General features: G+C 36.2%; 5 protein-coding genes across 5 annotated transcripts; all 5 read left to right on the top strand.

Annotated features, from left to right (window-relative positions):
* Positions 1-239: 239 nt before the first annotated feature.
* Positions 240-4,624, top strand: LOC117932632. Its single transcript, XM_034853913.1, has 8 exons — positions 240-433; positions 527-673; positions 763-860; positions 2,232-2,304; positions 2,385-2,445; positions 2,537-2,622; positions 2,716-2,805; positions 4,260-4,624. Exons 1-8 carry the CDS (start codon positions 323-325, stop codon positions 4,320-4,322), a joined length of 729 nt encoding a protein of 242 aa, XP_034709804.1. The 5' UTR covers positions 240-322; the 3' UTR covers positions 4,323-4,624.
* A 1,092-nt stretch (positions 4,625-5,716) lies between these two features.
* Positions 5,717-7,349, top strand: LOC117932641 (21 kDa protein-like). The gene has a single exon (XM_034853922.1). It carries the CDS (start codon positions 6,456-6,458, stop codon positions 7,053-7,055), a length of 600 nt encoding a protein of 199 aa, XP_034709813.1. The 5' UTR covers positions 5,717-6,455; the 3' UTR covers positions 7,056-7,349.
* A 2,914-nt stretch (positions 7,350-10,263) lies between these two features.
* On the top strand, positions 10,264-11,234 carry LOC117927868 (21 kDa protein-like). The gene has a single exon (XM_034847569.1). The coding sequence runs from the start codon at positions 10,287-10,289 to the stop codon at positions 10,890-10,892; it is 606 nt and encodes a 201-aa protein (XP_034703460.1). The 5' UTR covers positions 10,264-10,286; the 3' UTR covers positions 10,893-11,234.
* A 5,581-nt stretch (positions 11,235-16,815) lies between these two features.
* Positions 16,816-17,711, top strand: LOC117905662 (21 kDa protein-like). The gene has a single exon (XM_034818549.1). The coding sequence runs from the start codon at positions 16,849-16,851 to the stop codon at positions 17,461-17,463; it is 615 nt and encodes a 204-aa protein (XP_034674440.1). The 5' UTR covers positions 16,816-16,848; the 3' UTR covers positions 17,464-17,711.
* Positions 17,712-22,348: 4,637 nt separating this feature from the next.
* Positions 22,349-23,221, top strand: LOC117905601 (21 kDa protein-like). Its single transcript, XM_034818489.1, has one exon. It carries the CDS (start codon positions 22,448-22,450, stop codon positions 23,060-23,062), a length of 615 nt encoding a protein of 204 aa, XP_034674380.1. The 5' UTR covers positions 22,349-22,447; the 3' UTR covers positions 23,063-23,221.
* Positions 23,222-23,475: the final 254 nt, after the last annotated feature.

Below are 23,475 nucleotides of genomic sequence, written 5' to 3'. Positions count from 1 at the left end.
ATATTTTTTATTTCTCTTCCTAAAGCAATCCTTTGATCCGTCTCCCTGAAGTCCCGATCTTTCTATCTTTAACGTCTTGTTTCAATCTTATCCCTATCGGGCCAAGGAGTTGGGTCAGGTCTGCATGTCTGGGCCTAAACGGATGAAGTGGGCCCCGCGCTAATCCAATCTCATCCAAATCCAGTGGTGCTACAGAAATGGGGCCGGGCCACATTAGATCCAATGGTCTCATTCCCGCCAAGAAGGCACTATCCACAACGAGCCACCGTTTCCACAGCACCACAGCTGCACCAGACTTCTAGAAAGCTCGAAACGGCCATCAATGGCCGCTCTCGGCATTTCTAGCGCCGCCATCGGCTTTAACACAATCACAATATTCCGTACCAAATCGGCACCGAGGCGTTTGAGGACCAAAATCTCTTGCGTTGGATGGGTACTTCTCTAACTCACCTTGGAAAATTACCTACAATTCTAAACAATTCAGCGCTAAGTCTGTATTTTCTTCGAAATTTTTGTGCAATTGAAGGACCCAGAAGGTCTGTTTGGGTCGCCGAATACGGGGCATATCGCCCGCCTGGAGTTCAAGCGACGGCTCGAGAAGGACGCGGACGCTCGAGAGGCCTTCCAGCGCCATGTTCTTGAGGAAAAAGAGCGGCGCCAAGCTCTAAGGCAGGTGAGAATAAACGGGTCTTCTGTTAAATACGTCCATGCTTTGGTATCTGATTTTTTTTTTTTTTACTTTTATTTTTATTTTTGCATCAGTCTCGGGTTATTCCGGATACCCCAGAGGAGTTGATTGAGTACTTTCTTGATACTGAAGCACAAGAGTTTGAGTTTGAGATTGCAAGGATGCGACATAGGTTGGTTTTCTATGAGTTTCATAATTGCATATTACCTGTTTGTGATTTTGCTTCCATCAGCAGATTAGAATTTTTGTGCTCTGCTTATATTATAGTATTATGTATTTTTAGCTTCATTTACTCTTTGTAGCTTTTTGGCGTGGTGTTTGATGCCATTGTTAAGAAGTGTTGTTGAGACCCTCATATAAATAGCTAGTTTTGCATCCCTATTGGCATGTAGGAACTCTTAGGAAGTCGATCAAATCATCACAAGTTGTGTCGTTGTACTAACACTAGTAATCCGGCCCAACTTCATGTGCCCTTGAACTGCTTGAATCTCATGTACTGTTCACAGATAAGGATAAACCAGTATCACATAGTGACAAAACCAAAGATTTGAAGCCTTACTTCCTGTAATTGAATTAACAGTGATTGCGAATCTATCATCATCATTGGGTTCTAGTGACTAAAGAATGAGCTTGTGTGCTTTTAATATTATCATATTAGAATCATGCTGTAAGACAGTGAAAAGCCGGTATGACTATGTTATTTGAAAAGAAAAAAGAAAAGAAAAGAAAAAAAAAGAAAGAATCATCTCTTGGTTTTCCTGGCCCGGCAGTTGCCATCCAGAAAAGTTATGTGGGTTCTATGTATTCTTGGCATTGGTGGATTGAGCCCTCTGGGATTGGATAACACACATGGAACAGCATAAGCAACTGAATTGCACTTAAAAATGTGCAAATTTCCATAAATTTTCATTTTTTGTAGAAAATTTTTATGGGTTCTTAATAATCCTTGCTAATGAAATACTCTTCTAGTTTTTTGTTTTTCATGCAACATAATACAACATTGAAGATCTTAATACCTATTACCTGCTATTATCAATTCTAAAGTTGGAACCTAGCTGCTGGATGTAAGTTCCATAAAGTTTCCTCTCCCTTTGTTTCATGAATATTTGGAAAATTGACCAGAATGGTCACTTCTTATTAGTTCTCTATGTCACCACTGCTGCTATGATGTTGTGATTGCAAAAAGGTCATGGCAAATGATGCTATTATTCCGAGGATCTGAATCCACCAGAATAGGGATGTTATTCAAGCCCCACTCTCCCTCTTCACTCTTGTTTTGAAATAAAAATTATACTGAAAAAAACTTTGATGGTTCAGAAAGGATATAATCTCTTTATTCATTAGTATCTAAAATGAGGGAGTGAACTATTGGTAGAACTTATGTGAGTCTGTACATCCTTCACTTTTGAATAAGATAACTGTAAGCATGTCTGTGTTCACTTTGTAGCATTTCCATACACTTTGCTGCAGAATATGAAATGTTATCATTCCACACCTCGGTTTTGCCCCCAACAATGCGGTGGTAATGTATAGAAATTTGCAGGTTGGACAAGGATTTTTTCTCACAGTTGCAATCTGAACTGGGACAACTTCGATTTTCTGTGTCAAAAACTGAGGTTCCTCTTGAAACTATATATTTGAATTCAATTCCTATCAGATAATTGAATGGAACCACAATATGCCACTGGTGATGTAGGAGATGGAAGACAGATTGATAGAGCTGGAAGCACTGCAGAAGGCTCTGCTTGAAGGAACTGGTCAGTTAACACAACTTTGGTGGTGAAGGATCCGTATTTTTGCCTGTTTAGTATAAAACCATAATTCCTTTGCCCCCTATTATTGTTACAGAAGCTTATGATAAAATGCAAGCTGACTTAATAACAGCAAAGGAAAGCCTAACCAAAATTTTGACTTCCAAGGATGTAAAAGCAACAGTATGTGCTACCCTTCTTACTCCTCTGGCCTCTAAAGATTCTCTTGATATACTATATTTTACAACTGAGATAGTTTTTATTTTTTTCATTTAGTTGTTGGAGATGGTTGAGAAAAATGAACTCAATAGATCCTTATTGGCACTTCTTGATGAAAACATAGCAAGTGCACAAAGTAGTGAGCAGGTGAGAACTGTCAATAAAATCTTCTTTTATCTTGTCAAACTCGATTTTTTCATGTTTTTTTCATTGTTGAAAGAATAAAAGCGCTCCATATTGTCACCACCACACTGACCAAAAAATGAAAATGATGCATCACACACTGTGAAATAGCTCCTATTTAGAGCAATCACTTTTTGGGCTGAAAAGCTATTTATAAAATTTAATAATTATTCTAACTAGGAAACATCCTATCAATTGTGGGCATATCAACTCCTAATCGCATTAAGATTATTTTTAATGCCCCTAGGATCAGAACCAAGAAAACCTAAATGAATCTTTCTAGTCTATTGCTAATTTATGACCAAATCCAAATAAACTTCTAATTGTATTCTTTATTATATATGTATAAATGTGCATGGATGAAAGGGGTTTGGGGTTTGGAGAGAGAAGGAGAGAGAGAATCACAATATTGTCTTGCTAATTTAGGCTTTTTGAAAACCTTTTGGCTACCTTATTCTAGTTGTTATCTTGAAACTTAATTCATCAAGGCTAAGTTCTCGACCTTGGTATGCCCACTTTTTGAATTTTACCAGACTTATGTAGTCCACTTCTCATTATCCTTTGTAAACTATGCCTTCTGCTCAATGGTGTTCACTATCTCATGATCCTTTGGAATTTCATTGTCTTCGCCTTCAAGTGTCACTAACACATTACCAATGTTCTATACTAGGATTGTCGGTAGTTTGAGGTTGGCTTGCTATGCTGGTCAAATAATTAGATTGCCCTCTTGGATGCCTCTAGCTAACACTGTAAGAGTCTGGATGGGAAGTGATTCTTGGAGGGTCAGAAGCTATTCCTAATGCTTGAAAGCCCTTTCCTTACAAAAATATGTATTTGCCAATTTTTTAAAATCACTTCTAAAAATCTAGAGAATCACTTGAAGTGATTTTTGAATTAGCATTTGATAGGTGCTTCTTCCAAAAAACACCTTTTTTTTTGTTATATATCCATTATTGAAAATACATTTTTGGTTTATATCCAAACACTAACTAATTCTCCATAAAAGTGTTTTAAATAGAAATGCTACTGGCAGAAAAGGCACAAGTTGTAAACACTTTTACCAGAATCACTCCAAACAGGTCCTAAAACTATAAGCTTCGGTTCTAGATTTGCTTCATACTGGGCAAAAAATGTACAATCACTCTTCATATTCATCTTTTTGTACAAAACACATGGTGGCCTTCTGATCATTTATGATTTATTGTTGTTTATTCTATACTAATGACATTTGTTTCCTGAAACATGTTGACCAATCTCAGGGCAAATTAGCTTCTTATTGTGTTTAGTTTATCGCTAATCCTCAACCAATTAAAACAAGAAGAACCTATCCCATCATTTCCTAGTCTTATTATCTCATAAACTGCATTCAGATCAAAGGAAGTTCCTAAAGCTAAATTAATGTGATGTGTAATATGCAGAAACAAGCCGTAGCATTCATGGAAAAGCTTCGTGCAGCTGTTCTCAAGTACATAACAGTTTAGTGCTCTGGTGATAAATATTAAGTAACCTTTCAGTCCTTATAGTGGGTTCTTGATTAGATCAATTCCAGTGATAATCAATTATTCTGCATCAGTATAGATCCTGTTTCTTTAATATATTAAAAAAATTGAAAGAGAACAGATTCTCATTTAAATAAAATGTAAGAAAACTGTAATGGTTCTATTACAAATTATATTTTGCTGGAGCTTTTGTTGATTACTGTATGACCTTAGAGCTATGACAGCTTATCTTTATGAGCCTTTTGAATACTCCTTGAAATTTATACGAAGATTCCTTTCACGTATCTTTGAAATCCCTTGGGATTGAAGAAAATTTTAGAAAAAGCCAAGAAGGTGCCAGGATGCTTTGATGCATGACATTTTCTGTCATTTCCCCATAGACAATCTATACTAGAAGATCAATGATCAGAGAGGTTCAAGTCATCCTGAGACTGAGGACAATTTAATAGTGGATTTGTTAAATCAAGTGTGTGGAGCTTTTCTTTATCTCATCTTTGACTTTTCAATTTTTCGTTCTCCGAATATCTGTCACATGCACACTGGACATGAAATGCACTTAAAAGACACTAGAGAAGCTGTAGTTATTTGAATTCAAAGCAATATGATATTTTGTAATGATCTTTTATCCTCTCAAGTTGACTTCGCCTGTTGGCCATAATGAGCTGTCTTAGCAGGTCTCTCGGAAAATAGGAAGATTGAGCTTAGGAAATACAACCCTTCTAGGGCCAGCCATAGTCCAACCAAAGAAATTCCAAGGCTGGGCGCAGCGAGGCGTGACCATTCTCCTCTAGGTCTGATCCTAGCCCGGCCCAATTTATATCTCTAGGAAAGGCCGAATCCAAGGAACTGTTAACTTTGTTAGGTGTGGAAACTGTACATATAATCATGGCTGATAGCAGTCTTGGCTTAGAAGACAAATAAAACCCCAATCTACGGTAACATATGAACACCGGCTTGTCTATCTAAAGAGGTGTGGACCAGTCCTGTCTGCCCTTGTGAGGTATGGTTTTGGTACTAATGGTTCATCAAGTCTAATATAGGTGGGCCCAGTCCATTCCTCTAGTCGGATGCACCATCCCAGTGATTACCCAGGGAAGGTGGGCTTTATTTTAAGTTTTGGAGATTTGATTACAAGTAGTTTTCATTTTTATATTTGCTATATTTTCTCTCTCTCTCACTCTCTCACACACACACCTACACATAGATATTGTTCTTTAGCATCTTGCACTAGGAAACCCATTGACCTCGGAAACCACACAAGACTAAATAAAAAACCCGTCAAATTGCATTACTGTTTGCTAATTGTAATAGTATATTGCTTATCTGACTGGGATCTGCAGATGGCTTCTTCATGAACGTCAATGACAATAGAATATATTAACTTTTGTTTTTGTATTGAAGCTTAGAACTATCTAGAAAGCCTTGGCAAGTGATTGAGATATCAATGCACACAATGCGATGGCTCTTTTTATTGAACTCACACTCCCTAGATCTCCCAACATCATGAAAATCTCGCCTTGTTCGCCTCCATCTTGTCTATGACTGATCGATTGGTTATGTTTGCATGAAAACTTTAGTTCATTAACAGGGCAAGTGGTTTGTCCAACTTTCTCAATCTACATTCTAATTGCAACTTGCTTGAAAGAAAATATTTTATTAGACTCGTAAGGATTGGTAATTGCTTGACGCAACACCTCAATTTCCATATATTTTTGATAGGCTTGGTTGGCAAATTTCGCATTAATTATGTTTTTGTGCCAGACCCAATAAAAAATTCTTCTTGTTAAGCTGCTAGGGAGCACATTGTGGTTAAAGGGGTTGGGCATGTGTTTATCACTAAGAAAGGTATTATTCTGTTCAGTGGCTGAGAAAATGTAGAGAGAAGAAATTTTGAAAGCTTACAAGTGTTTGCACGAAATAGAGAGCATAAAGATAAAATATTTCAATAGCTGCAAAGAGAAACTAAAAGATAGAAAGCAGGAGAACTAAGGCACGTGACATCCTTTAATTTAACCTTGAAGGAAGATAAATGACTTCCTTTAGACTCCCTTATATAGAGATTCCAAGCTCTTTTTCTCTCCATCCTTATCCAGCCCATCTCTATCCTTCCAAATCATGGCAAAGCTTGGCCTTTCCCTGCTACTTGTCTGCTCTATTCTTCACATGGTTGGCACGGTGGACTCTGCGGCTGCCAGAAACTCTGCTGCCACAAGCTTCATTAAGGCCTCATGCAGGGTCACTCGGTATCCTGTGCTATGTTTTCAGTGCCTTTCAGGCTATGCCAGCACAATTCGACAGAGTGACCGACAGTTGGCTCTAACTGCTTTGTCAGTGAGCCTATCCAGGGCTAGATCCGCCACCGTGTTTGCCTCCAAGCTGACTAAGGTTAGGGGACTCAAGCCTAGAGAGCACGAAGCAGTGAAAGACTGCATAGAGAACATGGCTGATACTGTAGACAGGTTAAGCCATTCGGTCCAGGAGCTTGGCCGCACTGGGAAAGCAGTGAGCCAGGACTTCATGTGGCATATGAGCAATGTCCAGACCTGGGTCAGCGCCGCCCTCACCGACGAAAACACTTGCCTCGACGGCTTTGCGGGGCGCGTCATGGAGGGAAATGTGAAGACTGCCGTTAGGCGCAAGGTCATCGACGTGGCACAAGTCACTAGCAATGCCCTTGCATTGATCAATCGCTTCGCTGCGAAACCAAGGCATTAGATTTGGTGTTGAGACTTGAGAGAGGAGTCAGCTTGCTGCTTTTATGTGTGAATACTACATGTTATGCCTAAGGTTTGTACCATGAAGCCGGTTTAGATTTAGCGTTGGAGATTCTGTGCTTGCTAGCTTGTGTGTGGGTGTGTACTAATACACGATCTCTCTCAATCAAGGCTTGTAACTGGCTCTGTTCTTCTTGTATAAAATGAGGTGGTTTTGTTTGTGAGAAAATGATGGGTTCACCCCACTGTTAGGCCAAATTCCTCTCGGTATCATATAATATTATATCCATATGAAGACAAGTTTGGTGAGAAAACCCATTCTTAAGTGCATGCAATTACTGCTCTAAACTTGAATTTAAAGGAACTATCTTAAAGTTGATGATCGTGACTCCTCTTTGCACTATGGTAGAATTAATATATGTATGTTAGCATTCAATAATTCAGTGCAGGGCACTGTGCTCAACCGCCTCTTCCAATGTCTAATTCTTCAACCGAATGCTTTGGTTTTATCTCTTTTTTTGGGGCACGATAAAGCAGAACCGTACTTGGTTGGTGGGGTTCTTGAGTGGGCCGTGGGCGGTATGGGGTGTGGTATTTTATTTTATTTATTTTAGATTTTTTATGCGGGATAATTTGATGGACGAAACTAGCCTTTGATGGCGTTTTCTAGAATATTCTGAAAATGGGCATTTCAGTCATTTAAAAGATAAATACCAACCTTAGGGCTAGGTGTGAGGGGGCACGAGACAATCCTGCCCGCAATCTACGGGCCTTTGAGAAAGCAAAAGGCAAAGTGTCATTTTCAAGTTTTTCATGATATAATCTCATTTTATTCTCCTTTATTTTCAGAGTCATGCGTACATATGAAAAAATAGAATGTTCGTTATCAAAGTCCCATTCCTTCATATCCAGATGCTTTTCATTGTTTTAGATTCGAGATCCCATTATTTGGCGTCTTAATCCTATTGTTTGTATCATTATTCATGGATTTGAGGATGAAGATAACTTCAATAAATATCTTTTTAACAGTCTAGCATTTTCCTTACTTTTATATTTTTAATAAATTTAAAGGGTCAATCTTTACTGCAGAAAAGCAAATCAATCATGGTCGATTACACACCCACAAACCCACATAGCTGGATGCTTTCCGTTTCATTATTCTTCTTTTCCGAGGGAGGGGTCACAGTACGGTGCTCCGGTGACATTTTTAATTTTTGAATGACCAAACAATTCGATTATTGGATTTTTCAAATTCATTCAAAAATGATATGAAAACGGACGAGAAAACAGACAATACCATTAATTGTAAGGAGAAACTGCTCTTACTTGCGCATAATATGATTTCGCTTGAAATAATTTGGATTTTCGAGTGCAAAAAAGAGTGTAAGTTGTTGTATACGTGACGAATATAATGCTTTTGTGGAAGGATTGGGAATATGAAATGGAGAATGGTACAGAAATTGAGTGGATAAGGACGTCGCGAGACCCACAGAAGTACGTGTCACCACATGCAGCTCAACTGCTCTGGGCACAAGAGAAGACAGTGGAAAAGTGGATGGCGCATGGAGCAAGTGGCACACCTTCTGCAACCAAATGCCGGACTCTGTGGGCCCAGAAATGGAATTCGCCACTGCAATGAATGGAGGCAGTGAGGTAGAGTGACGCATCTTTGACAGAGGAGGAACGAGGCTCACCTGCATACTCCTGTCATGTTCTTCAACCACTAGCCGATCGCCAGGCCTCTGTCTCATTGCTAAAATTGGGCTGTGGCCGCAATATTCCAGCCCAACATTTGCCATCCGTCGAAACAATTGATGTAATTAGAAAGACCTTTTCCCCTATTTGAAAAAGAAAAAAAGAAACACAGGTGTGTAATGGTTTTTACTTTTTTGTATGTTATTAATTTGTTCCAATTGGTTTGAACGTTTGAAAATGTTGGTTTCAATCTGCCAATAGCGACGAGGTTTTTATCTTTTAACAGCAGACTGTTCTTAAAGTGGGTCAAGCATGGGCGAGGCATCGGGCCGCTGTCAGTTTAATTCTGATCCCACCACCTCAGGCAGGCTTACTATTGAAAATCTGTAGACTTTGAAACCATGCATGATCTGCAACAGCGACCTCTTACGGTCAAAGAGGATGAATTTTTCTTCTCCAATGAGATGGGAGATGGGACATTGATTTAGAAAAACCCATACCCCCATGCCCACAACCAAGGTACATTGCACGGACTCATTAGAGCAGCCTAATTAATGGCTGGCAGTGAGCATCTTCAAATAGTGCGTTACATACAAAGCTTTTTAATTCATGTTAACGGGTATGGATGGTGGGATCCAGATGTTTGGTAAGTTGAGCTTTCCTCGTCTTTAATGCACACAAGTTGCTCCTATTAATTTAGATATATTTCGACCTTGGATACGCCTGATTTAGAATTCTGGAATATTCAAATAAGAGGAGGGTCATGGCCAAAGTTTTATCGGCATGGCATTTAGTTACGTGCACGATTTCTCTGCCAATGATTCAATTACAAGTATGAATCAGATGTTGATATATGATATCCCAGGCAATGGCATTGGACCAGTGTCACATGTTAACCTTCATTTTGGGAATTGGGTTCGCTCTATCTTGTCTCTCTCTTTTTTTGGACTCAGTTTAGACATCTGTGCCCATGAAAATGGCTTTGGGCCCTCGCCAGATTGAATTGGAATAATTGTTGGTTGTTACACAGCTAAGTTACCACAACTGTTATAACAAGGCCATGGAAAGTTAAAATAGAAAACCAACCAGATTTGGAAGACATCGGAGTACAATCATTCACTCCCCCCTTGAAACCTGGTTCTTTCCTTAGAGGCAGGGTGGAGTACAGATGTAAGTGAACTCTTGCTTAGTTATCCAAAATAGCTCTGCCAATATGAAAGCGCAAGGCCGGATTGCGGCAAAAATAAGCCATGTTGGCAACAGTAGGGAAAAGGAAAAGTTGGAAAACTACTAGAGCTTTGAAGTAACTTGGAACCGACCCATTTGGCTCTTTGGAATTTTATTTTTATTTTTTTTACTTTCTATGAGATAAGCCTTTAACGTGGCTCCTTACCTAAGAGGATCTGCTTCATCCTTAAAATCTGCCCTTCATATGTCAGCTTCCGTTTTTTGTGGGAACCACAAACTTTCGGATTTTTCTATAAATTGCAAGCACTTCCATGTTCCTCACATTCATCATCACACAGGAGAGGTGGAAATGGAAGGTTCATCTCTTAGCCCACCACTTACAGCTTTCTTCATTCTCTTTTTTCAATTCTCTGCGTGCATGAGCTCATCTTCAGCTGCACACACCAACACGGACTACATAAAAACATCATGCCTTGCCACAACATATCCTCATCTCTGCTACGACTCCCTTTCAATTTATGCCAACAAAATCCAAACCAGCCCCAAACGGCTAGCCACCACTGCCCTCTCCGTGGCCAGTTCTTCAGCTAGATCAACGTTGGTATCGATGAAACAGCTGTCAAAAACCCATGGCTTGAAACCCAGAGAGGCTAGTGCCATGATAGACTGTGTCGAGGAGGTGGCAGACTCAGTTGATGAGCTTCACAAGTCCATAGAGGAGATGGGTCATGCTGGAGGGCCCGATTTTGAGTTTCGAATGAGTAATATTCAGACATGGGTGAGTGCAGCCTTAACAGATGAGGAAACCTGCACGGATGGGTTTGCTGGGAGAGCCATGAATGGGAACCTCAAAAAAACTGTACAGAGACACATCAACAAGGTTGCACGTTTGACTAGCAATGCCCTGGCTCTTGTCAACAAGTATGCCTCCACCCACACCCCTACATCACCATGACGTTTGACCTCTCGGTTTGGGACTCAACCTTTTCCATTAAAATTTCCTTGAGTGCTAGCTGATAGCTAAGTTTTTAGAACAGGGGAGTGAAAAATACCTCAGCAGATTCACTGTGAAAATAGTAATAATTTTGTAAAAAAGGGCAAATCGAAGAAAACATGGGATTATGCACCAGGATGGATAAGATTTAGATGTCAGCAGTTTGTGGGTCTGTAACTAGTAAGCTTGTTCTAGAGCTTGGGTTAGTGAATTGTGTAGCCTTGAAACACTTGCGAGTATCAAATGTTTGTACCATATTGATATTAATTAGTAAAGCAGAGCATAGTTTGTTGTGTGATGTAATTTAAACTATTTTAGAGGATTTTTTTCATGTGTATACCAAAACCCAATCCACCGCCTCTTTCATTGAAAAAAATGTAGCATCACTTTCATAAAAAGGTATACTATATAACTAAATTTTATACTTCAAGGTAAACAAACAAAGAAAAGAAAAGAAAAATAATCATCAATTTATAGGTCAACCCCAGCTCATTTCATGTCACGAAATTTCTCTTGGGTTTTAATTTCAGGCCAACTTGGGCCAGGGCAGCCATTCTGAGTTCATGTCTTTTGTTGGTCCAACCCTCGTAAGGCCAGGAAATCCACCTGCTAGTCCATTTCTCTTGTCCCATCACACCTCAATTTCTGCAAATCACTTCCCACGGGCCACGCCCACTCATCCTCGTCAGGGGCACAACTTGGACGTGTTAGATTTGATGCAATTAGAATCTAACCTAATCTTTGGATTAACTTTAACAATCATTTTTAATATTTTGATTGGATTGAGGTTTGACTGAGGACAATGTTGTAGCAATCTTAATCTTTATCTAATATAATATTTTTATAATATATATATATATATATATATAAACTCAATTTAAGTTGGACTTAAAACAATATTCTATTTCAGAGTACAATTAGACAGATTGAGTTGACTTGATCTGAACCTAATATGATATTTGGGTAAATTTGGGTAATCATTTTTAATACTTGAGTTGAATTTGAGTCATGTTTTTTCGATGTAATCTCAATTTGTGTTGGATTCGGACCACAATTCAAATAATTCAAACCTCACCTAAACTTAATGTTTTTATTATTTTTATAATATATATTATCCCATATAATAATATTTATTTTCTTTTTAATTTTTTTTAAAAAACTTATTAAATTATATTATATCATATGTTTTTTTTTCATTATTTTAGAAATAAATATAAATTTATTTTTACTTGTTTTGTTGTTATCTTAAATTTTCATATAAATATATAATTTTATTTTTTAAAAAGTTTGTAAATAAATTTTGAATTATGCAATTCAGTCAATCTAATAAACCCAAATCCAACTTAAGTAATTTGAATTCAATTTGAATTTAGAGAATGAGATTGAGTTAAGTTTGGATTGAATGTCTTACATGAGATTAGAATTGATTATTTTTTAATTCAGATTGTGCTTGGATTGGGTACTTTGGGTTAAAAGTCAAGTTAGATTAAGTTAGGATTGTTTGATTTTTAATTTGAATTATATTTGGGTTAGTTATCAATTTGACTAACTTGTCTTAGTTCTAATAATTTGAATCTAACTTGATATATATAAAATTTATTTTGACATTTATTATTATTTTTAAATATCAACTTATTTACTACTTAAATTTTGGTATAAAGCCATAAAAAAAGTTTTCAAAAATGTTGTAAATTTTGAATCATACTATCCAATTAACCTGAATCTAATTTGATTAATTTGAGCTTAACCCAATTCTAAAAAAATAGAGTGTATTAGGTTTAAATTTAGTATCTTAGATTAGAGGTTTCGATTAGATTGAATTAATTATATTTTAATTCAGATTGCACTCATTAACCACCAGCCCAGAGAGAACCAATGGCACAGTAATCATTTAGTTTGGTTGTCATCTCCCAACGCAGCTTCCATGGACAACCACTGAAATGGCTCCACTAATTCATTAATATTGACCTTTAAAAAAGTGGAAGTCAAATGATATATGTAATGTATTGTTTTTTCCGCAAAACTTCAGGACTGTGGTTTGCTTGGGACCCATTGAAACGAAGGTACACTGTGGCATTGGCACGTTTTGATTCGTTGGCATCATAAACAATTTTAAAAAATAATTTTTAAATTATTGTAGTAGAAAAAATAATTCCAAATTTGTCATAATTTTGATTTGAAGGCTCAAGCTACACCTACTAATGAGCTATAAAAAAACAAACAAATAAATAAATGGGCTACACACAATAAATCGGCTCAAGTCACATCTACTATTAATGGATTATAAAAAACAAATAAAGCCTACTATACATCGGCCCAAACCACACCTATTAATAGATAATAAATATATGTGGGGTTGATGAAAATCGTCTCTTCAAGATACGATTTTCATTGCTTAATTTTTTTATTTATGGAAATTGTCTTTTCAAGATATATATATATATATATATATATATATATCGGTGGAAATTGTCTTTTTAAAAGATAATTAAAAAAAAAACAAATATCTTTTTCTCCCACTTGACAAAAACTACCGTTGATTTGAAATTATTTTTCCCATTATAATAATTTAATAATTATTTTTTAAAATTACCATACTCTTATAAAAAATCATAGGGAGTAGAATCAGGAACTGTTGTGTTAAGGTTGTCAATTTTCAGACTACTAGAATGATAGTATTATCTAGCTTGGATTGTATGCCATACGAGAAGATGATTTATTATAAACAGTAAAATCAAATGTAATTAAAATTTTATGCTCATTATATTCACATCCTAAATTACAAACCCTTTTATTTTATTATGTCATTTTTTTTTCACAATGTTATTCACTTTATATAATATTTACGTGTCTATATTCATCTTATTACTTTTTTCCTTTTCGATGTATAATATTTACAAACATATTTCTAATAATTTTTCTTATCCTATAAAGAAAATAATATTTATAAAAATGTTTCTAATAACTTTCATTTTTTCATAAGAAAATCTAATAATAAAATAAGATATTAATTTTAAAAATATTTTATACAATAATTTTTATAAAAAAAAGGAATTTATAATATTTAGGAATTTGAAATACTTTTCAACAAAATGAATGAAATAAAAATAATATTTATTTGATAATCATTTTTTTCAAAGTCGATCTTAAAACAGTTTTTTTAAAATTTATTTTATGATAATTTATTAAACAAAAAATCCAAAATATTCTTAATATGACTTAAAAGTTTTTTTTGCATATAATGATTTTATTTTTAATCATTCCTCCTCGTATTTATATAAATACATTTTAAAAACACTCTAAAAAATAATAAAAGAAAAATAAAAACCATTAAAAGATATTTTTTAAAATCACTCTATTTATTTTTTTATTTTTGATTATCAAAAGTGTTTTTCGTATTTTTTAAACAATAAAAAACAATTATAAAACTGGAGGTTAGATTTTCAGGGGTTTTTTCAAGTAAATCATCTATCTAGAAAAAAAAGAGTTGACTTGTGAAAAATAGTAGCTGTTCCAACTTCCAAAACCAGGATGAAGTACAACAGAAGAAAAACAAGCCCCCTAAATTGGGACTGATAGCATCAGCTATGTCCCTCTTCCCTGGAACACCGAAATAGGATTATGGCGGATTCCTACTTCCTCTTTTTGTGAGTTCCTTAATCTTTTACCAAATCAGAGACCCCCCCTATGGCATTGGTTTCTCAATGAGAAGAGAAGATTGGCAGTCTCCATTATTTTTACTTCACTCCATTTAAGGTATTTTTCGGCCTGAGGCGACCTGTTTGGTCTCCAGCCATTCAGGAAATGGAAGCCGACAACACATGTTCTGCGTATAGTAAACTTGTTTTCAGACATGGCTTATCAAATCAGCAGACAATTCTGAGCCACAAATGGGTCCATCATCAAAATTTAGAGGCCAGATTCACTTAGTTTAGGTTCACACGTCTCAAGATTCAGTTGCCCCTTTTAGTTATGATGATCAATATGGTTGTTAAACTTTTAGAACAGTGAATTGCCAGAGTTGATTAGTCTATCAGATTGAATTTATCTAGCATATACTCCACCGAGAATGTACAGATACCTTCTTCATTGAACTCCACGACTTTCCCAGGAAAGAGATGGAAAAGTTGCTGTTCTTTTCCATGCACCAATTAACAGGAGTGGAAATGGGAGACCCAAGAAGCTCAGACTTTTGGGCTTCAAGCGAATGATATTCAAATATGGGTGAGTGCAGCATTGAGGGATGAGTATGCGTGTAATGATGGCCTTACTGGGAATGCCATGAATGTGAATATAAGGTGCACGTATGACTCACATTGCTTTGTTTCTCAATTCAAACCACCTTTTCTCAGGTGAGACTGAAATATCAATTCTCATCGTGAAATGATTTCGTCCTATATGGATTCTTGTTAATGGTGGCCCGCCCGCCCATATGTCATAAGCTTTGACAGTTTCTTTGTGCTCATCACATCCTCTCGTGTCCTTACAGTGAATTGAAATTTTAGTACTCAATCAAGTCCTAATTAATGTAAAATAAAATTAAAAAAAAATCTTTTAAGCACTATTAATGCACAAAGATTTACTGCAATTTAGAATAGCTTCATATTAACAAATTTTTGAACTTGCAAATAGGGACAAATAAGCATGTTATGAGATTCCTCGGCTAAGATTTTAATATCGGATTAAACTACCCATTTAGCTTACAAATTTGAATTGTAAGATAATAATGGATCCAAAATGTACATCAAATTAATTAGTTGGATTATTTTTTAGAATTGCTAAGGAGAGGACGATTCAAAATCACCTAATCAAAATGTACCCCAGAAGCTCTTTCCATAATTGGAGCGGTGAAGAGACCAGACCAAATTGGCCTCTAATGTAGCATTCGCTCAGAGGCCCACTGAGATTGTGTTCACTGTAACTTTTATTACGTACAAAGAAAATGAGAAACTGATTATGACAAAGCATTATTAATTAATGCTTGATGTTTCAGTGTGCTGGATTTGAAAACCATGTCGTTTTAGAGTGCGCCACTCGTTAAGGCTGAACTAGGTCTGCTGGGGACCACCAAAAGAAAAATACGCAATGCCACTCAATAAGACGCCGGATGGGGGCAACGAGCTCATTGGCCACATGAGGACCAATCAAGAATTAATAATCTCTAATAGTGACACTATTTTTCTTGGGTTGGCTAGGCTGCTGGGACCCATCAAAAGAGAAGATATATTGTCACCTTTTAGATGATTACAAGGAAGTTATTTGTAGCCCTGGGTGTCATACAAATTTTTAGGTGTTCTTCCGTTCCATCTTTCCCCCCGTTGAGATGGCAACACTAACAAGAGGTAACAATCTTGATATTGGCCATATAATCAGGCGGTTCCGGAGGAAACGCTCGTGGATCGATTTCAAAAATCTGCGGTCAAATTAATTCATTTGTTTTAATTCGGTGCACATGGCTTGACATCTCTCTCATTGTGCTGATGAATGGTAGTTAGAAGTCAGGGATATTACCAGAATTGGTTATTTTCATGGCCATTTGGAGTTAATTAATTGGACATCTCTGATATAAGAAATATGAAAATGAGTATAAAAACAAATCTAATACGCTTCCCAAGTTTGACTGAGTGGGAACGTTAATTTTATGGCGTGCCGCAACTACAAACCTATTAGTTAGAAGTAGAGCCCATACCCCTATGCATTAGCAGGAACATTGAGCCCTTTCTTGTACAGAAATTAAAGCCAGCGCATTTAAACTTGGCATGGGCCATTTGAGTATCTTAGAAACGCCAAGCATAAGCTTTTGCTATAAATTGAGAACCACTTGCCTTTATTAATTCATCTACCTCCCAAACTTCTCCCTTCCATTGTTCGCAGAGAAATTAAACTGCTGATCAATTTCCCTTCACATTTGAGAGAGATGGAAGGTTCTTATTTTTTCAATGCACTCGCGGCTTTGTTCATTCTGCTTCAGCTCACAACTCACATGAACACATGCTCAGCTGCTAGACCATCTCCCAACGAAGCTTACGCCGAGTTTATTAAAACATCTTGCCGCACAACAACATATCCTCAGTTGTGCACGAGCTCCCTCTTGAGCTATGCGAGTAAAATCCAAACCAGCCCCAAAATATTAGCCGACACAGCCCTGTCAATTGCTCTTGCAACAGCCCATTCTACGTCCACAGCAATTACCAAGCTGTCAAAAACCCAGAGCTTAAAGCCTGGGGAGGCTGCTGCAATCCGCGATTGTGTGGAGGTCTTAGGCGACTCCGAGGACGAGCTCCAAATGTCCATACAGGAAATGGAACACCCTGAAGGCAAAAGCTTTGGGCTTCAAATGAGTGATATTCAAACATGGCTGAGTGCGGCCTTGACGAACGACGACACGTGCATGGATAGCTTTGCTGGGAATGCCATGAATGGGAATGTGAAGACTACAGTCAGGGGCTACATTCTTCATGTTGCACAAATGACTAGCGTTGCCTTGGCTCTCATCAACAACTATGCTTTAGGCCAGACCACTTCACCTTAGGTGAGATCATGGCAATAATAACTTTGGTTTTATTTGTTCTTTGATTTGTATAATATAATAAATTTCCAATTCACGCTTTCCATCACCGGCCGCAAATGTGTCAATATGGACCGGTGGAAATTCGTAGTGAGGTTTGGAGCTTTGGAGACTAGATAGAAAGTGTGCTACATACCCAGCTTGCCTATATGTTTATTATATTCATATATTGTCAAAATTAATATAAATCGAACATTTCTTATGAATCCCTTAAAATTTTTCTTGAGATCAATGTGCGTATTTTTGCGGATACATATATAAAGACATAATGTTCAATGTAAAAATTAACGGACAACGTACTGATGAATTAATGTATGTTTACAACCAATCTTAAATAACGTGAGAAACTGGTTACACAAGTTGGTGAAGGAGACATCAAATTTCCATGCAGATTGTGTCCAGACGGCCAGTGACACCAAGGATAATTGAAATTTTATTATCTTGGATCAATTTGAGCCCCGAGGCAAAAAGAATGCATTATACATTGTAGAATCTTGCACCACAGGTGAAAGTAACTAATAATGCTAACATCCCATCACAGAATAAATTACACCTACTGATATTTTTGTTTGGTTTCAAACGTTTTCCCCTCTTGCCCAATTTGGTACAGTCTACCGATATCTATATTTATACGTCTCCGAAAACGTTTAAAAGTAAAAGAAGATTAATGGTGATTGTCATGTGCCGAGAGACATTTGTATGGCAACATGAAAACCATTAGGTGAGTTATTTCTCTTGCAACCCCTAAAAAATATTCAAAACAATGTGTATAAATAATAGAAAAAAAAAGCCCATGGGATTGGGATAGCAGCTGGTGAAGTGCACTAGTGAAGAGGAGTTGCTGTGTCCATGTGCATCGTGGAGATGGAAGAATTAATTACAAAACTTAAGGTGGAAATTATTGAAAAATATCCTAAACCCATTTGTAATAAACGATGATAACTTTATATTTTTTTGTTGAAAAATATTGTATGTAATATATATATATATATTATAATATTGATGTTGTCTTACAAAAATGGGTTCTTTTTTATACAAAATAAATAAAGATGAGAGAAATATTTTTATAAATATTTCAAGTCACATGAAAAAGCAAATTACAAAATTTAGATGAATACATCTCAAGAAGTAGAGATGCGAGAAAGGATGTAAAATTTAGATGAATATTATAAAATTTTCAATAATATTGATGTTCTTCTATGAAAAGAGGAATAGTGACTAATTAATTTGAGTGCATTTTATTAATATTTTTTTTGTCACATTTTACTTAATTTTCACATATGTTCAGTTTGAGTGTGTGCAAATTACTAAGTAGAAGTAGAATTCAAAATGGTTAAGGTGATATTTAGATTTAGGTTTAGTGAAGTTTTTATGAGATTTAAGAGAGCCTCGTTGATTTGCATTGTTTTGTTACAAAATTGTCAAAGATGAAGATTATAGTTGAGTTAATTTAAATTGATAATTTTATTTCATTTATGCATTAAGTATGATGCATCTTACTTCCAAAGGTCTTATTGACGTCATTTAGCTTTAAATAATTTCTAAATTGATTACTTTTGGAAGTATACATGTATTTAGTATTATCAGTGTTGAAGGAATGACTATGAAATGATTAGTAGGTGTACATTTTCGAGAAAAGTATAAAAAAAATAATTCCAAAAATACAAAAAAAAAAAAGCTAGATTGTTCAAACATCACGAACCAAGGTTCAAATATTTTGCAAGGTATTCCAACATTACCTTAGAGAACATTCAAAGATCCTCTTCAATTTTAAATGTCCTCAGGCTTTCAATTATTGGGCTTCCTTTTTATAATTTAAAATTTGTTTTTCATATTTTCTAGGTTAATTTTATAAAATTAAATAGAATTGCTTCCTAAAATGATATTTTAAGTTTTTGGCATAAATATATGATTTTATTGAGTTAAAAAACATACACACACAAGGGTATAATCCTTAAGTTTTGGTATTAATCTATCTCTCAACTTTTCAAGAATGATCTTGAGAGGAGGATGTTTGATTCATAAACTTTAACATAGGGTTGAAGTATCACTAAGGTGCATGGGATGCGAATTTAAGAATGTAAAGGAATAGTAAAGATGTTGACCTTAAAAGATTTTAAGTCTAGTATATGTTTGGAAATCAACTTAAAATGGTATTTATTTTTTGATTGAATAAAAAAAATCAAAATATTTGACTTTTTCTATTAAGGTAAAAATAATTTATTGACATCATCCAATATAACTAAATTGATCTTTTTATAATAATTTAAAGTGACTTAATAACTTAATCTAAATTATTAAGTATATTTGGTAAAACAATTTAATAATATGAGCTAAAGTTAAAACTAATTTTAAGTAACAAGTAAAAACAATTAACTTATTATTAAGTTTATATCTTCATTTTACATTTTTATTCTCATTTATCCTAATTATTTTTAGCTACATTATGACTTTCATTGTTATTCGACCTCATTTATCTTAGTTATAATTTATGAGGATAAATATGTCAATTTGATAATTTAAAATAAATTTTAAATTAATATTATCAAATGAATTTAATACTTAGAATAAAAATTAGATAATAAGTTTTAAGTCAATAATTTAAGTATAATTTAACTTAAAATCAACTTAAATGATTAAATAATAACTATTAAATTTTACCAAACATTTTTATATTGTAAGATTGTGTACATTCCTTTTAGGATTAGTATTTTTAGTTCGTATTACTTATACATCCACAAAAACACAATAGGCAATTCTTTTACTGTGAAGTCATGTGTTGATTTGTTTGATTGATGATTCGTGTGTGAAATCGATCAATTTTTAATTATAATCATTGAGGATGTTTCGTTTGGATTATCTATTAGCCCTTTCTATGTAGTTACATCAATCAAGACGAGCTTTTGGAAGAATTAAACAGTCGAGAGTTTCCGCTGCAGGGTCACTTTCAGAGGGTGGTCACTGCAGTCCGAGAAATCCAAGTGTAATAGAATACTTCCTCACCAATCATATATTTGTGCCCAATAATTCATGGGAGGTCCTTATTGACGAGGATGCATGGAGGGGCCAAAAGGGACCCAAATATTTGGTGCGGTCACGCCTGGGCAGTAGGGCTTGTGGTTGCAATACGCATCCCCAACATTACATACACCAGAATGTTGGGCGTATGAAGCTGCCACGTTTCCTTTGTTGAAGCAGTGGATCCATTGATCCATCCATCATTCTCATTACGGGTCCATAGCATCCATTGCAAAAATTTGCAGTGTTCATGACAACATTTTTTTTAATTGTTAAAAACATCTTCTACTTACGTACATATTATAGTACTTAGGACATAATATACTGCAACTCATACAAAACTATAGATGGATCTAGAGTTACAGCATGTTTTTGAATTAAAAAATGACAGCTTTTTAGGTAAAAATGATAATCAGCCACGTGGGGTTTTCTTTTTCTCTTTCTTGTTCTATTATTATTATTTGTATGTGTGTGAGCGTGATCGGCGGAAAGAGCAATCCGAACCACTTGTTAAGAGGGCCCCGGCTTAGGTAAAGTGTTCTCTCAATTTTTGGCTGAAACGGACACCAGGGAAGCAGAATCAAATTGAGACACAATTGCAGTGAAGAAGATGCTTAATTACTGGAGCTAATGATCCCATTTGCCACACACTACATGGATCAAGACTTTATCACCATAAAATGCTCTCCAATGATGATACTTTTTTCCGGGTTATGTTTGCTGGGGACCCATCGAAACGGAAGGCACAATGGACCAGTGACCTTGATTGATATATTCTCCTACACCAGAATTTAGATTGAGCTTGTAGGATCAGAATCTGGGCGAAGATTCTTACATTTCAGATTACTAGGAGAGAACTATGCACTTCTATTTTATCTCACTTGGGGAGTGGCCTGACTTGCCACAAAATTAGTTCTCCTTCCTAAGGCTGTACGAGGTTGTATGGGAGAACCCCGCGACAAAAAAGGAAAAGAAGCAATTAATAGTGGATATTCACACGAATTCCTTTCTCATGCATAAACTCAAGCAAACACTTAAGGCTAATGAGCAGGAAATATTCCTTTACATGGAACCATGAGCCAGCTATAAGGCTATTGCAACACTAGGTGATGAGCAGTTTGGGCAAATTTTTTGCTTCCTAATATTTTGGGTTCTTTAATGTTTATTGAATGGTAGCAACCCCTAACAACATTGTACTTAAAATGGGGAAAAGGGGAGAAGAAGAGCCACGAGCTCTGAAACATCTTTGGGGCAGCAGGAGGGGTGGGGGTTTTAAAGCGACGTCTGTTATCCGGTCAGAAAATTAGAAAGCTGAGTCACACTGAATGCTTTTTATTTGGTTCATCTTAAATATTTGGCTCAAAATTCATCTTCTATCTTTCAGTTATATTGGTCAATCTACTCTTAAACTTCTATAAGATAGCGATATGGTCAAAATATATCGCGTCCATTACCATTTAAAATTGTTGTGAAATTCGAATGGTACAAAAACTATGGAAACAATCAAGACAAGTCTGGTAAACTTCTGAACTTGAATCCATGTTGATAAGTTGATTCAACGGATTTGACAACTACGTTATGGTAATTGGAATCGAGCATGATTTGGTAGTAAAAACTAAAAAGCATTGGAATGTGACTCAAAAACTAATCTATAAACCTCTTAAGTGACTTAAGGACCCACACCTAAAAGCGACAATCAATTTCCTAGTACGATCTAGATGGGAAAGCACGTTTGCTTTCAGGCTTTCAGCTGGCATGCGCTGTTTGCCTTCGTCCTGAGGAATGAGGCATTTTATCTAGGAAATACAAGCATGAAATTTTTCCATAAATCAAGAGTTCCCCCCTCCTAAATTCATCAAACACCCTCACTTAATTCCCCTTTCCATTCTTGTGTGTCAAAGACGAAATTCCTCGTCCATATTTGAGAGAGATGGAAGGTTCATATCTTTTCAAAGCAGTGGCAGCTTTGTCCATTCTCCTCCGATTCACAACCTATATGAACTCATGCTCAGCTGCTGGAGCCACTCCCGGTGAAACAAACACCGAGTTTATACAAAAATCTTGCTATGTCACACCCTATCCTCGATTATGCATCTCCTCCCTCTCCAGCTATGCCAGCAAAATTGAAAGCAGCCCCAAATTATTAGCTGACACTGCCCTCTCCATGTCACTTGAGACAGCCCTTTCTACCTCCACGGCAATAACAAAACTGTCCAAAATCCACGGCCTACAGCCTGCGGAGGCTGCAGCCATAAGCGACTGTGTAGAGCAAATTCGTGACTCCGTGGACGAGCTCCAAAGATCTCTGCAGGAAATGAAACACCCAGGAGGCTCAAACTTTGTGTTTCCAATGAATGATGTTCAAACATGGGTGAGTGCTGCTTTGACAGATGATGATACATGCATGGATGGCTTTGCCGAGATTTCCTCCAAAGGGAAGGTACATACCATGGTCAGGAGCCGCATTCTTCATGTTGCTCAAATGACTAGCAACGCCCTGTCTCTCATCAACAATTATGCTTCAACCAAAACCACCTTGTCTTAGGTGAGATCCTAGCACTAGCGTTCTGGTAAGCCTTTCCCATATACCAACAGAGGCTAACTGCTTGCTAGTTTCAGTATTTGTTTAAGTATTGTCATAGTGTGTAAAATTGAATCAAGCACCTCCTACCATTTTAGATTTGGAATCAATTTATCTTGCAAATATAAAGCCCAAATGATCTCTACCAACTTGAATTTTTGCCTCAGCATATAGCAAGCGTATTGACAAATCCACAAGAGAGTTTCTGCTTCTGATAATGGACATGGGATGGGTACATGATCACAAAACTGGAAGGAGGCACCAACTCCCCATAAATTTGAGACGAAATGCCAGACAGATATTCACCAATCCCCTGATTTCATTTGTTGAATAAAAGAATGGTTCAAAACAACTTACCCAGGTTCCACCTCAAAACA

The sequence above is a fragment of the Vitis riparia genome, chromosome 2 (genome assembly GCF_004353265.1).
Source record: "Vitis riparia cultivar Riparia Gloire de Montpellier isolate 1030 chromosome 2, EGFV_Vit.rip_1.0, whole genome shotgun sequence".
NCBI classification, from domain to species: domain Eukaryota; kingdom Viridiplantae; phylum Streptophyta; class Magnoliopsida; order Vitales; family Vitaceae; genus Vitis; species Vitis riparia.
Note: the sequence above shows the minus strand (reverse complement) of the source record. Positions and strands in the feature narration are given on the sequence as shown.